The sequence below is a fragment of the Drosophila sulfurigaster genome, chromosome 3 (assembly GCF_023558435.1).
Source record: "Drosophila sulfurigaster albostrigata strain 15112-1811.04 chromosome 3, ASM2355843v2, whole genome shotgun sequence".
Lineage (NCBI taxonomy): Eukaryota > Metazoa > Arthropoda > Insecta > Diptera > Drosophilidae > Drosophila > Drosophila sulfurigaster.
The window spans coordinates 55,153,965-55,167,159 of NC_084883.1; the positions used below are offsets into that span (position 1 = coordinate 55,153,965).

The following is a 13,195-nucleotide window of genomic DNA, read 5'->3' on the forward strand; positions in this document are numbered from 1 at the left end:
AAGCATTATTGTTGTGTGTGTTGTAAAGTGCCGCCAGTGTTTAATTTGCGTTGCGCAGCGCAACTTGCGCTGCCTTGAATATATCGATAGAATATCGATAGAGATAGCCGAAGATCAAATACACTCGCACAATTCGTTCGTATAAGCAATCATCCATCAGAAAGGTAAACATAACACAATCAGAAAATTAAATAATTATTTTAAAATATTTTCAATCGTTAAATTAAAGGTAGACATTGTAACAAATGCTTCAACATAGTTTAACAACATATTCAATTTTTTAAAACGTTTTTTTTTATTTCTAGCGATACCAGAACATAAATAATCTACAAAACATGGAAAAACACAAATTAACGGTCTTTTTGATTACTGGGCAACCAGGTAAGGCCAAATGTACAGTGTCGGTAAATTGCTCAATTAAACTTAATTTGTTCGTTCAAACAGGTATCGGGAAGACGACATTAGTTGGCAAAATAGCCGCTAAGATGCGCAACCAGTGCACGTTGCAAGGCTTTTTCACCGACGAAGTGCGGGAAAACAATCAACGCATTGGCTTTGATGTGGTTACCATGTCTGGGAAGCGTGAAATATTAGCACGCGAAAAAGTCCGTGGAAACCTTCCAAAGGTCGGCAAATATTCGGTGTATGTTGAGAACTTCGAGAAACTTGCGTTGCCATTGCTAACTATATCATCTCGGCCAACACAGTTGATGATTATCGATGAGGTTGGCAAGATGGAATTGCTGAGCAAACGTTTTGAGGAAGCTGTTCGCATGCTGGTTCTGTATGAACAAATAGCATTAATTACCATTCCATTGCACACCAACAAGCGCATTGGGCTAGTAGAATTTCTTAAATCGTATCCACAGTCTAGGATCTATACGGTCAATCACACGAATCGTGATAGTTTGGTGCGGACAATCTCAGAAGACATTATCAAATCAATACCAAAAATCTGAGAGTTTCTCTTGAATGTTTTGGAAAGGCAACTCAGCTTTTGTCGAAAATGACAATCAAAAGACTGTATTAAATTATTCATATTTCGTACTAGTAGAGAAATTATATACTTATCAAAAAATGTTACCAAAATTCTTGTATGTTGTTCTGGTCCTGCTATTGACCATCTTGCATATTTGCAGCCACTTGAATCCCATCATCAAGGCCAATGCCATCATTAAAACCATCAATTTCGATTACACTCGTGAGCTGAAACTGCATGTCGGCTATAGATACCATAGTGGATTCCTTTGGCAGGCTCTAGTCAATTCCCTGATCGTCATTTATGGTCTGTGGCGTTGTCAGCGAGCTGTTGACCAGCAGAAGCAGCGTCAACTTGACGCATTGAATCCACCTGTGAATCAGAATCGGAATCTGAATCAGACAAATGGTCCTCTCACTGGCAATCCTTACATCTCGCCAGCGACGGAGGTGAAATTGAATTGGTTGCGTAGCCGAAGCAAGATTCCTTCCAGTTGGCAACTGTTTCCGCTGCGTGTCTTTGCCTTGTACTCGATGCCCTGGCTGCTCACATTTCTGCTGAATGGATTCTTCGGATATACCGCAGTTAATCTGGTCATGCGAAACTTTTGCACCTCCCAACCGGAGGTTTTAAAGCTCTGCTTCCGTATCCAGCGCCTCTATCTACAAAACTGGCTGCCTCATGGCATTAGCCATTATGTGGCGAAATTTCATGGCGCATTCGAGTTTCTGTTTGCGACACACACAAATTTCATAGCCTATCCGACCGATGTGCTGCTGGAAGGCGATTGAATTGGGCATAAATTAGATAGTCAACGTTGGATCAGTAACTGTTTTGGAATCGGCTTTTTGGATACTTTTTTGTTTTCTATTTTCTGTATTTGGCAACAAAAGAATAAAACTGCATTTTTTACAAATTTGCGCAATAACAACTCCATCCATTTATTTAACTTCATTTCCACAAGGCCAGTTGATGTTGAAGTTTACCCGCGGGAAATATTCATTTTTTTGCGCGACCACATTGCAAAAACTTTTGCCACAACCTCGTGGCAGTTATTTTCGCCCACTAAATCAAATGGCGCAATTTGTGGTGTGTGAAAGTATTTCATATTTTGTATGGCCCAAAATGATTTAACCATCTTTAAAAAATATATTTTACTAACACAGCAATCTAAAATCTTAAAGTCAACTCAATGTCAACTCATTGCTAACATCAAAATATTCAATCCATTTCCCCACAAACAAATTTAACATTACCCCAAACAATATATTGCTGTGGATTTTTACAGTGGTTGCTCAAGACTGAAGAATCCAAGGATTAACAATTCTACACAAATAGTGCAGTTCAGATAGAGTTATATTTACCGTTTCAAGTTTAAGGTAAGTTTTAATATTTTAAAACTGACTGTGCTAGAACTACATACAAAGACTAGGGCCACTACAGATTGATTCAAGAGTTCACTTAAGTTATTTGAAGACAAGGGCATAACCCCAAAAAGTATGCAACAGTTTTGCAATTTTAAATAATGATCAACTGAATGGTTATTAAAAAGGTCTTAAGCTCACTTTGATTGTGGAAAACCAATTCCGAAATTATTTGCAGTAAATGTTTATACTTTACATGTTATTAGGGAACTAATTATTTATTTTAATCAATTCCATCAATGAATAAAGTGGCTTAAATATATCAGAAATTTGTTAGGAGATTTAATTTAATTTAAAAGTTACATACATACAGTCGGTGGATATAGTAAACTAGTTATAGGATGTTATGTAAACAGTATTTACATTTTATTGGTAAACAAATTAAGAGGAATCGGCCAACTAATGTTTGTTTCTTGCTGAATTGTGAATTGTTTTTGCATTTTTAAGAGTAAAAATTTGAGATTTTCATAAGTTGTGCATCATATTCAAACATGACTACATATCAACATTTTAATGTAAAAAATACCAAATATCAGGGTAAACATGAAATAATATTGTACCTTAAAAAAGTATGGAAAACTTCATATATTTCGATCTATGTAGATGCAGCCTACATCATAGCTCTTAGCCGCATCAATCTATGTCGTACTTCTAATCTACGATAATATACATTCTATGAATGTTGATAATAGTACCCTATGTATGAATCCAACGAATTCCAGGGTATAAAAATGACAACAGTGCAGAATTTTTAGTTGCAGTAGGCTCTGACTACGCACAGCAATGATTTCAACAGATCCGTTTTTCATTCGATTTTCAGTTCTCGGCAAAGATTATACTTTTAGTTATTTCTATTTTTTCTGACACTCGTACGATAGTTTTATTTTGTCTTTATACATTACTTACACATTTTACATCACATTTGGAGTTTTTCAGTTTGCAAAATTAAATTGATTGCAAATCCAAGTCGATAAATTTTCTAAGCTCATTTGTGCTTCAATCAACAGCAAACCAAACACCATGTATATGCGTAGTCAGATTCGTTTCTTAAGTCGGCAATCCATTTCGAGGCTTCTCAAACTGAATGATCGTATCAATCCCACGCGGATTGCATTGAGATATGCATCATGCGAAACCAGCGGCAAGCAAGGCGGTGGTAAAGGCATCGTCCTTGGACTGTATGAAAAGGAGAGTGGCAAGGGACCAAGACTGACGCCGGCGGGCGAAAAGTTTGACGATCGAGTGCAGGGAAAGTTGTCTGAACTGATCTGTGAAACGAAGATCAGTGGACGCTTGGGACGCGGCAAGATATTCAACAATGTGGACAGCGAGTATCGCTCGATCTGCGTGGTTGGCGCCGGACTCGAGGGCATCGCCTTCAATGAGCTGGAGATGCTGGACGAGGGGATGGAGAATATACGTGTTGCCGCGGGTATTGGAGCACGTTCGCTGCAGTCACTCAAGTGCACCGAGGTCCATGTGGATCACATGGACTATCCGGAGCAAGCAGCCGAAGGTGCTGCTCTCTCTGTGTGGCGCTACGAGGACAATTTGAATAAGAAATATCGCACTGTGGTGCCCAAGCTGGAGCTGCATGCCTCGCCCGACATGGATTCGTGGACGCGTGGCCTGTTCAAAGCGGAGGCGCAGAACCTGGCCAGACGATTGTCGGATGCCCCAGCTAACTGCATGACGCCCACCAACTTTGCCCAGGCTGCTGTGGATGCGCTGTGTCCCTGTGGCATCACTGTGGAGGTGCGCACCATGGAATGGATCGAGCAGCAGCGTCTCAACTCTTTCCTCATGATAGCCAAGGGTTCGTGTGAGCCTCCCGTGCTGCTAGAGATTGCTTACTGCGGCACTGCACCCGAGGATAAGCCCATACTGCTTGTTGGCCAAGGCATCACCTTCAATTCCGGCGGCCTTAATCTGCGCCCCTGCAACGGCATGGATGAGTTCCGTGGTGATCTCAGCGGCGCAGCCGTCATTCTGGCAGCGATGCGAGCTGCAGCCGCACTCTCGTTGCCCATCAACATCACGGCCATACTGCCGCTGTGCGAGAATCTGCCGTCGGGCATGTCCTGCAAGCCTGGCGATGTGGTGACGCTGCTCAATGCCAAGACGATGGCAGTGCGCAACGTGAGTCGAACCGGAGTCGTTGTCATTGCCGATCCCATGCTCTATGGCCAGCTGACCTACAAGCCTCGACTCGTCGTCGACGTGGGCTCCATGTGCATTGGCATCCGGAAGGCCGTTGGCGGCGGGGCCACCGGCATCTGGTCCAATTCGCACTACATCTGGAAGCAGTTCCAGCGCGCTGGTTCCCTCACTGGCGATCGCTTGTGGCGCTTCCCTCTGTGGCGCTTCTACAAGGATCGCGTCGCCGAGAATCACAGTTTTGATCTGGCCAACGATGGCGATGGTCATGCCTCGTCGTGTCTGGCAGCAGCTGTCCTCCACGAGCTGATACCCTGCAGTGATTGGGCGCATCTGGACACCTGTGGCACCGGGTTGCTCACCAGATTCGGTATTATTCCGTATTTGGCAGGTGGCAGAATGACTGGACGACCCACCCGAACTTTGGTACAATTCCTTTACCAAATGGCGTGTCCTGATGCCAAGTAGGAAATTTTGTTATTTACCTATTTACGTTCTCTGGAGATTTTACTTTGGACTTTATCAAATTTGTCAAGCAATAAGCTGGAAAGCTTTTAACAACTAACAGAAGTAGGAACAGAACAGAACCGAACAAAGAAGTTGACCAACCCTAGTTTTACCATTGATAACAGATATTATGAGACTTCTGGTTAGTAGGATATGATTATTTCGGACAATTGTGTTGGCCAAATTTAGTTGGTAGTACCAGAACATTTTTAATTCTAGATGTAATGGTTTCAGTCAAATTAAAAATATAAATAAATAAGTATTCAGTTATATTATAAATCGTGTTCCCTTAATATAGTAATATATTATATATTGTTATATTACTTACAGCAAGTCATTAAATTAAAAAGGGCGACTGATAATCATATTGATAGTAACATAAGTGAATCAAGTGTGTGTGTGTGTGTCTTTATCTGTAAAAGGCGGATCAGCTAAGTAGACGTGGTGAAGCAGAAGAGAAAATTGCTATGCTTACCGCTGTGTGTTTTTGCTCAACTGTTATTCAACAGTTATTATCAGAGCAAGGTGTTGATCACAAAATTGTCAAAAACTGATTACCAACAATTTTTACGTATGTATCTTATTTGGTGGGTCTGACTAGGCGGCGGACCAAGATAATATTACAGATGGATCTGCTAAATGGGCGTGGTCAGGCAGGGGAGCTTCTCAACGATTGCACAACTTGCTTCGTCGCTATTTTGTTCAACTGTTATTTAACAGTTATCCAAAATTGCTAAAAGTTAGCAGACGAAGCTGCTGGAAATCACATGTAAAAATGAGGTTGCCAAAAATTTGCCTTTATATGTAAAATTGCCATGTGCATATGTTTGACTAGGCGGCGGAGCGAGATATTAGTGAAAGCCGATCTACTAAGTGGGCGTGGTTAAACGGAAGAGCTTCATAAACGTTTCTTAGTTTGCCTAGGGTGTTTTTGGTCAACTTCTGAACTGGAACATATTGGAACATATTGATTACTTAAAAAGTGTGAAAAAGTAATTGCCAAAAATTTGAAGGTATGTGTGTCACATTATGTAAGTGTGCTTGACTAGGCGGTGGACCAAGATAATAGTGAGGGCGGATCTTCTAATTAGGCGTGATCAGGCAGGCAAGCCTTTCAAAAGATTGCAGCATTACCTACATTTTTCATCTACTGTTACTCAACAGTTGTGCAAAACTTCTAGAAATTAGCAGAACAAACTGCTGGTAATCAATCCGATTAGAAGTGCGAAAAAGTGATGCCAAAAATTGCCTGATGGTACGAAATTTATATGTATATGCGTTTGACTAGGCGGGGGACCAAGATAATAGCGCAGGGGGATCAGCTAAGTGGGTATGATCAGGCAGTCGAGCTTCATGAAGATTTCTTAGCTTACTTTGGTGCGCTTTCGCTCAACTGTTCCTCAACTCAATCATTCAATCATGGTGGACCTAGATATTAGTGAAAGTGGATCTGCTCAGTGGGCGTGGTTAAGCAAATGAGTTTCATGAAGATGTCCAAGCTTGCCTATGGTGTTGTTTGTCAACTGTAGGTAAACAGTTGTGCAGAACTGTAACATGTTGGCAAAGTAAGCTAGTAATTATTCCTTGAAAAGTCTAAAAAAGTGATTGCCAAAAATTTGTAGGTATGTGTGTCACATTGTGCGTGTGGGTTTGACTAGGCGGCGGACTAAGATAATAGTGGAGATGGATCTGCTAAGTGGACGTGCTCAGACAGAGGAGCTTCTCAAAGACTTCACAGCTTGTTTAGAAATTATTTTTCTCAACTGTTACTAACAGTTGTGCAAAACTTCTAGAAATTAGCAGAGCAAGCTGCTGGTAATCATTTAGTTTAAAAGTGTAAAAATGAGATTGCCAAAAATTTGTCCTAATCTGTAAAATTTGCATGTGCATGTGCTTGACTAGGCGGCGGACCGAGATATTAGTGAAAGCAGATCTACTAAGTGGGCGTGGTTAAACGGAAGAGTTTCATGAACGTTTCTTAGTTTGCCTAGGGTGTTTTTGGTCAACTGTTACTAAACTGTTGTGCTGAACGGGAACATATTGGTAGAGTAATTGATAAATTGATAAAATAAATTAATTAAGTTGTTTTGTCAACTGCAGCTAGACAAATTCTTACCACAAGCATTACCAAAAATATTAGTACGTTCATTTTGAACATATATTTTCTTTTTATATAGTTATTTTATTTCACTTTCTTTTACAGTTATTTTATATACTTGACTATTCTATACCATGCTATTGACACTATGGATTTCTCGCCTCAATCGATAGTTTGCTCATTTAAGTACATGGCTATTGTCACGTGTGTAAGCGGAACTAACAGCTTCTCTGTTTCGGCCTCTGACTACACAAACAAATGTCAGACAAAGCTTAGGCCCAGCCTCCCTCTGACCAGCAGCCATACTCGTAGATAAGATTGGTGGGCCTGAAACTGACGATTGAAGAGGAGGACGATAACGGATGGCTAATAAACCGCAGGCGTTCGAAGTGCATTGACAATGTCGATTGCTTGCAGTGAATGGCGACCATAAAGCACCTGCCACGCCCCCGCATTATAAATGCCACATGCTGCATGCCACATGCCACATGCTATATGCTACATGCTACATACTATATGCTGCCGCATTCCACATAGCGACAGTGTAAAGTTCAAAACTGGTTTGATGCTGCTGTTCCACAATTTTGGCATATCAATGAAGCATAAGCATCGAGCCATTGGCCAAGTTTTCAACACGTTTGTTAAGTTGTTGCACGAAAATCCTGTCACGTAACAGGCTGAAGTTGACAGCCAGCCAGCTGAAAATTGAAACATTATGTAGATTATTTTTGGAAAATTCAATGAGCTATGTGCGAGCATCGTACATCGAGTCAAGGCAGCTGTCAATAGTTAACTGATTTATTTTAATCGCTGTGTTAATTTATCATAACATTTTCTCTTCACAGCTACAGGAAGTCAAGTCGCCCAAGTCCCACTCCAGGCTGTGTGCCACAATTTGCTGCAAATGACGTTGATCATTTATCATTATAACAGCTTCGATTTATATACATTATTTTGCACTCTGCAGAAATCATTTGTAATTAAGCAAATGGCAAAGTTTTTGGGGGCGAAAGTTTAAAGCGCCCAACGTTGACACTTCATAAATTTGCAGTAAACTTAATTGAATTTGTTGTGGCTGTGTGTGTGTGTGTATGCTTATGTGTGTGTGCAATCATTTCCCATTTTCATTCGAATTGATTTTCATATTTGCTTCATGTATTACATGAAATTGCTTGGCACGTTCTGGCGACTTTGTAAATTGAATTAATATAAGCACAGTCTGTGTTTGGCCACGCCCACACACCCACACACTCAAACGCCCACGCAACATAATGTTGCACAATGTTTGGTGTACAACCTCGACCTAGCCTACATCTTGGTTGTCCTTGTGGCAACTGCTGCTGAAGGCAAAACTTATTTCGTTGGCTGTCAACATTTTACACTTTTATTTTTTTAATGATAAAGTGTTGCGTTTTAATCCCGCATACCTTGGCACTTGGGCAAAACTGCTGACAGCAAAGGTGTGAACTTTGTTTGCCATAAAGTTGCATGGCTCAATTGCTGGCAATGCTTTTTAGTTGGCTGCCACCGCCGCTGACAGTTGCCGCACACTTTTGGGCTTAAAACTATGAAATATGCGTGGCAAAGTGTTTCGAGATTATTTTATAATGGCCTCCCACTCAGTCCCTCAAAAAGTTTGGCGCGTGCCACAGCCAGCAAAAGCAAAGGTCGCAACTCGAGTTGTATGCATTATACATCGCGGCATATATTGAGTTACAACTGCGCTCCTTTGCCCACCGATGATATGATCATGGCGACTCACAAAGCTGCCGTCAGTTGCCATTGTTATTTATGACGGCCATCGGCAGGAAATGGATGTGTGTGCGTGATGTGACTGAGTCTGTCTCTGTGTCTGTGTGTCTGTGTCCGTGTCTGTGACGTGACGTGACATTCGCATGTCATGACGAGCCAGTTTGACCTCCTGCTCCATGGACCGTTGTGGGCACAAACAGTTGGCTGCAGTTCACGTGATGTTCGGCCACGTTTAGGACAGGAAAAGGCCAATGCCTGCAACTTGGACAGCACTGACAAATCGTTTTGACTCTGAACTCCCCATGGTTTAACCGCTCTCTCACTCACTCGCACTCCGTAAACAGTTATTGCACAGGGCTGCAGCTGTAAACTTTGCTGATACTCGTATGTGAGGATGCCAGCGGGCAACGCGTGGCAACGGGCTGCTCTGTGGGAATCAAGCAATAAAGTGGGCAAATTGCATTGTGGTTGATGGGAATGTTACATACGAAATGAGAATGCAGCAGCGGCCAGCCAAAGAGCAAAAGGTATAAACGAGCAAGTAATATTGAATAATGAGAGCATTCAGCCGCACTGAAATGCCAATGTCAGCAGCTATTTCAAACGTCAAGTTTAATTGAAAAACACACGCAACGTTTAAAGCATACTTTTCGGCGCTGCGCATTAACTGCGCATCGCATTGAATTCTAAGCAGCGCGCGAAAGTATGCAACAATTTTTTTGCATTGGTTGTCTCATACATTATTCAACAATTAGATAATATCAATTAAATGCTTTAAGCTGCATAAACAAATTTATGCAGCGTCCATTACACGAATGGATTAGCGACGTGTGTGTTTACGCTTAAATGAAGACACAAATGGAATCACAGATTGCAGCTCAATTTGCAGTAGAACATAATTTAAAGCGCATATTACGCGCACTTGTTTCCCGCTGTAGCTGTAGCATTGTTGTTGCTGCCTCATGTGTAAGTCCCATAAATGTTCTGGTTAGTCCCAAATACACAACCAGCCAAGCACCCACACACACACACTTACACACACATGTGATGGGATGCCAAACTCTACCCACTAAACACGACCACAAAATGGTCAAGCGGCTGAGTCGCTTTTAATTAATGCCTCGGCATATTCATGGTGCATAAATTTGAGCTCCGAATTTCATGCAGCCTACTACTAGACTCACCCTCACCCTCACCTCCACACACACACGCACACTCTCAACTACTATTATCGCTTTGGACTGAGTGAAAATTATGTGGAAAAAAGGCGGTAAATTTGTAAAGAAATGAAAGCAAATGCTTGTTTTGGACGTTGCCCAGGAAATAAATGAAAAGCGTTTGCAAAAACTAAGGGACTTTGAATTATGGTGACCAGCAATTTATTGGCAGCTGCAGTTTTTCAACAGAATCCCAGAAATATGCGAAACCCCAAAAGGGTCGCCCATCTCCATTTGCTTTTTTTTTTTTTGCTCCAGTTTGGATGATTTTTTTCTGTTTCGCTTCGTTTGACAGTGACAGACGCAGGTGAAGTTCAGAGAACCTCATTTGTTAGACTCTGTGCGTTGTGGTTTTCTTTATTTAGCAAATTCCATTCACTTAACCTTTGACGAGCGCTTTACGCACACACACAAAGCGAGCGAATGGTGATCCAGCCAACAATTTAATTAAAATTAAAAGCAGAGCGAGACAAAGAGAGAACGAGTTGAGTGGAAAGTAATACACATCATGGTGATGATAGATACAAAATACATGAAAAACACATGTCATGCTTGTTTTGGCGGCTGCCAGTGTTGTTTTTATTGTTGCCGTCCATATGCGGCTTTGTTTGACAAGCTTGTAGAGCAACCGGCCAAAAATGCGTTGACTGCTCGCTAGAGATTGCCATGAAGTAAAGTTTTGATGGACATGCAGATATGCTGTTAATAAAATAATGTGAAATAAAAGCATGGTTGGAAATTTAAATTGGCAAGGTGATTCATTAATTTATTATGTATTTACCTCTAAGAAAGAAAGCACTTTTATTTTACATTTGTTGAAAGTTTGGTCTACAAGTGTATTTAATTTTTGAATAAAATAAAATTTCGATCAGTAAATTCGATAATCTTTGCTTTCAATACCACTTTTACTGGCACTTTTCCTCCCCTTTAAATGAATTAAGTTGATAATTATTCTTATTATCGCTTGGTTACATTTTAATATATAGTATTAAGGGGATTTATTTCATGAATTAGCATTCCAGTGCATAATCTAAATATATATGAATTAAAATAATATTTATCTCTGAAATTTACGAATCTGTGTAATTACCCAATTTCATAGTTAAATATTGTTTTAATTAATAGTTGGACTCAATAGTATATTTGTATTCTTCGAAAAGTGTTAAACATATTCATATATGACTGTCATAAAGAACATCAAAGCTTTGCTTGAATACAATAAATTCCGTTTGCTTTTATCATACCCCATATCGACACCTGTCCGCAGGATGCCGCTTCATGCATAGCCATCCATATTCGAATTCATAGCATACTTTGGGGCGTCGGTGGCAAGAATCTGACACATAGTTGTCACAGCAAATCCACTTAAAATGGTAGCCAACCGTGTGTCGCACTGCCACACCTGTTGCAAAAGGTGTACAGAGTGCGGTGTCAACTTCTGTGTGTGTGGATGTGTGTGTGGTGACGTCTGAGATGATCCTTGACACAGAAAATACTGAATGACAATTTCAGAGAATAGCATCAAAATAGCTGCGCGAGTTGTAGCATTTTTTTGTTGACGCTGCCACTTTTTTCTCCCTCCGTCTCTATCTCTCTCTCTCCCTCTATCTCACTATGTCGCGCACAATTGAGAATTTATAAAAAGCGGAAGCTGCGTTTTCCGCCGGAAAAAACTTGGCTGTTGGCAGCTGTATGAGCAGAATATACAGCGAAAGGAAAAGAGAGCAACAACAACAAAAAAAAGAACAGAACAGAAAACAAGGAAGAAGAGAGCGCGAACGCCGGAAACGCGGCAACTTGATTCAATTCGAAGACGTAAATGGAAAACAGAAATGCGGCGGCCAAAATGCCAAGGCAACAATTCCGGCAGCAACAATGCGCCAGCAACAACAGCAACACTGAGAATGTAATCAAAGTACAATGCAAAGCTTGTTAAATGCACCAAGGCTGGAGGGCGGACAGAGAGTGGGGGCGGGAGTGGGAGGCGTGGCAGCTGCGGGGCGAACGCAATGCCAAAAAGTCGCCAAGGCAACAATAAAATATTTCCATGCAGCAAATTGAAGCTTAAAGCGAACTGATGTGGCAGTTCAGCTAACAGCTTACAGCGAGCACAACAAAGCACACACCCACACGCACACACAACCATACACACACACACATACACGTTTACGTTACAACACACTCTGCTACTCCGGTAATTTAGCTGCGAGTCACTTCCCTTGTGTGTTTTGTTGTGCGTATAGAAATTGGAATTAGACGTGATTTTTCATGCACACACGTGCAAGCTCAACACACACACACTCACGTACAAGCACACACACACATAGGAAACTTCACACACACACGCACAAGAGCAAGCACAACACACATTCGACGCCATTTTTCTGTTATTTTATTTGCTATATTACGCATACGCCGCATGCTTCAAACTCCACTGGCCCTTTTTTTCTTTTTCCCATTTGCGGCAATTAAATTTGCAATTATGTGTCACGGATTATATAATACTCGTGTTGCATGCCACATTCTCATTTAATTGAACATTTCGCGGCATTTTATTTAGTGCGATTTGTGCGCGACACAAAACAAATGAAAATACTCCATGTTCTTTTCAATTGCTGCTATTTGTGCTTTGCAATATTTTTAATTACAAATGCGGAGCGATAATGTCATCTAGCTGTGACATTTTGTAAAACTGTTTGTCCATTTCCATATGCAAATTGATATTTTCGTACAAAACATCGAAATTATGGCTTACAAACTGCGATTACAGAGCGTGTAATTGAATTTGGTTCGAGTTTATTGATTGGATACGTTACAATTTCGGCCACAAAACTGACAAGGATTTCTCATTAGGCTGACCTCCCTCGAAATGAGCTAATAAAATGGCATATATTTCATTTTGCGCCATTTACATGCCATATTAATGGTCTCTTATAAGTATGATAAACGCCTTACGTTCCAAATTTATAACATACACTTAAAGTAGGCAAAGTTTCATTGTTGCAACATTGAATTTATTATTCTTTCGAATAAACGTCAGACTGCTTACTCGAACAGACAT

General features: G+C 40.9%; 3 protein-coding genes across 3 annotated transcripts; all 3 read left to right on the forward strand.

The window, feature by feature from the left end:
- The first annotated feature begins 46 nt into the window (after positions 1-46).
- Positions 47-998, forward strand: LOC133840383 (nucleoside-triphosphatase THEP1). Its single transcript, XM_062272190.1, has 3 exons — positions 47-164; positions 306-381; positions 445-998. Exons 2-3 carry the CDS (start codon positions 336-338, stop codon positions 957-959), a joined length of 561 nt encoding a protein of 186 aa, XP_062128174.1. The 5' UTR covers positions 47-164; positions 306-335; the 3' UTR covers positions 960-998.
- On the forward strand, positions 992-1,915 carry LOC133840382 (uncharacterized). Its single transcript, XM_062272189.1, has one exon. The coding sequence runs from the start codon at positions 1,078-1,080 to the stop codon at positions 1,768-1,770; it is 693 nt and encodes a 230-aa protein (XP_062128173.1). The 5' UTR covers positions 992-1,077; the 3' UTR covers positions 1,771-1,915.
- A 287-nt stretch (positions 1,916-2,202) lies between these two features.
- Positions 2,203-5,346, forward strand: LOC133840381 (cytosol aminopeptidase-like). The gene is made up of 2 exons (XM_062272188.1): positions 2,203-2,358; positions 3,411-5,346. The coding sequence occupies exon 2, from the start codon at positions 3,424-3,426 to the stop codon at positions 5,026-5,028; it is 1,605 nt and encodes a 534-aa protein (XP_062128172.1). The 5' UTR covers positions 2,203-2,358; positions 3,411-3,423; the 3' UTR covers positions 5,029-5,346.
- The last annotated feature ends 7,849 nt before the right edge of the window (positions 5,347-13,195 follow it).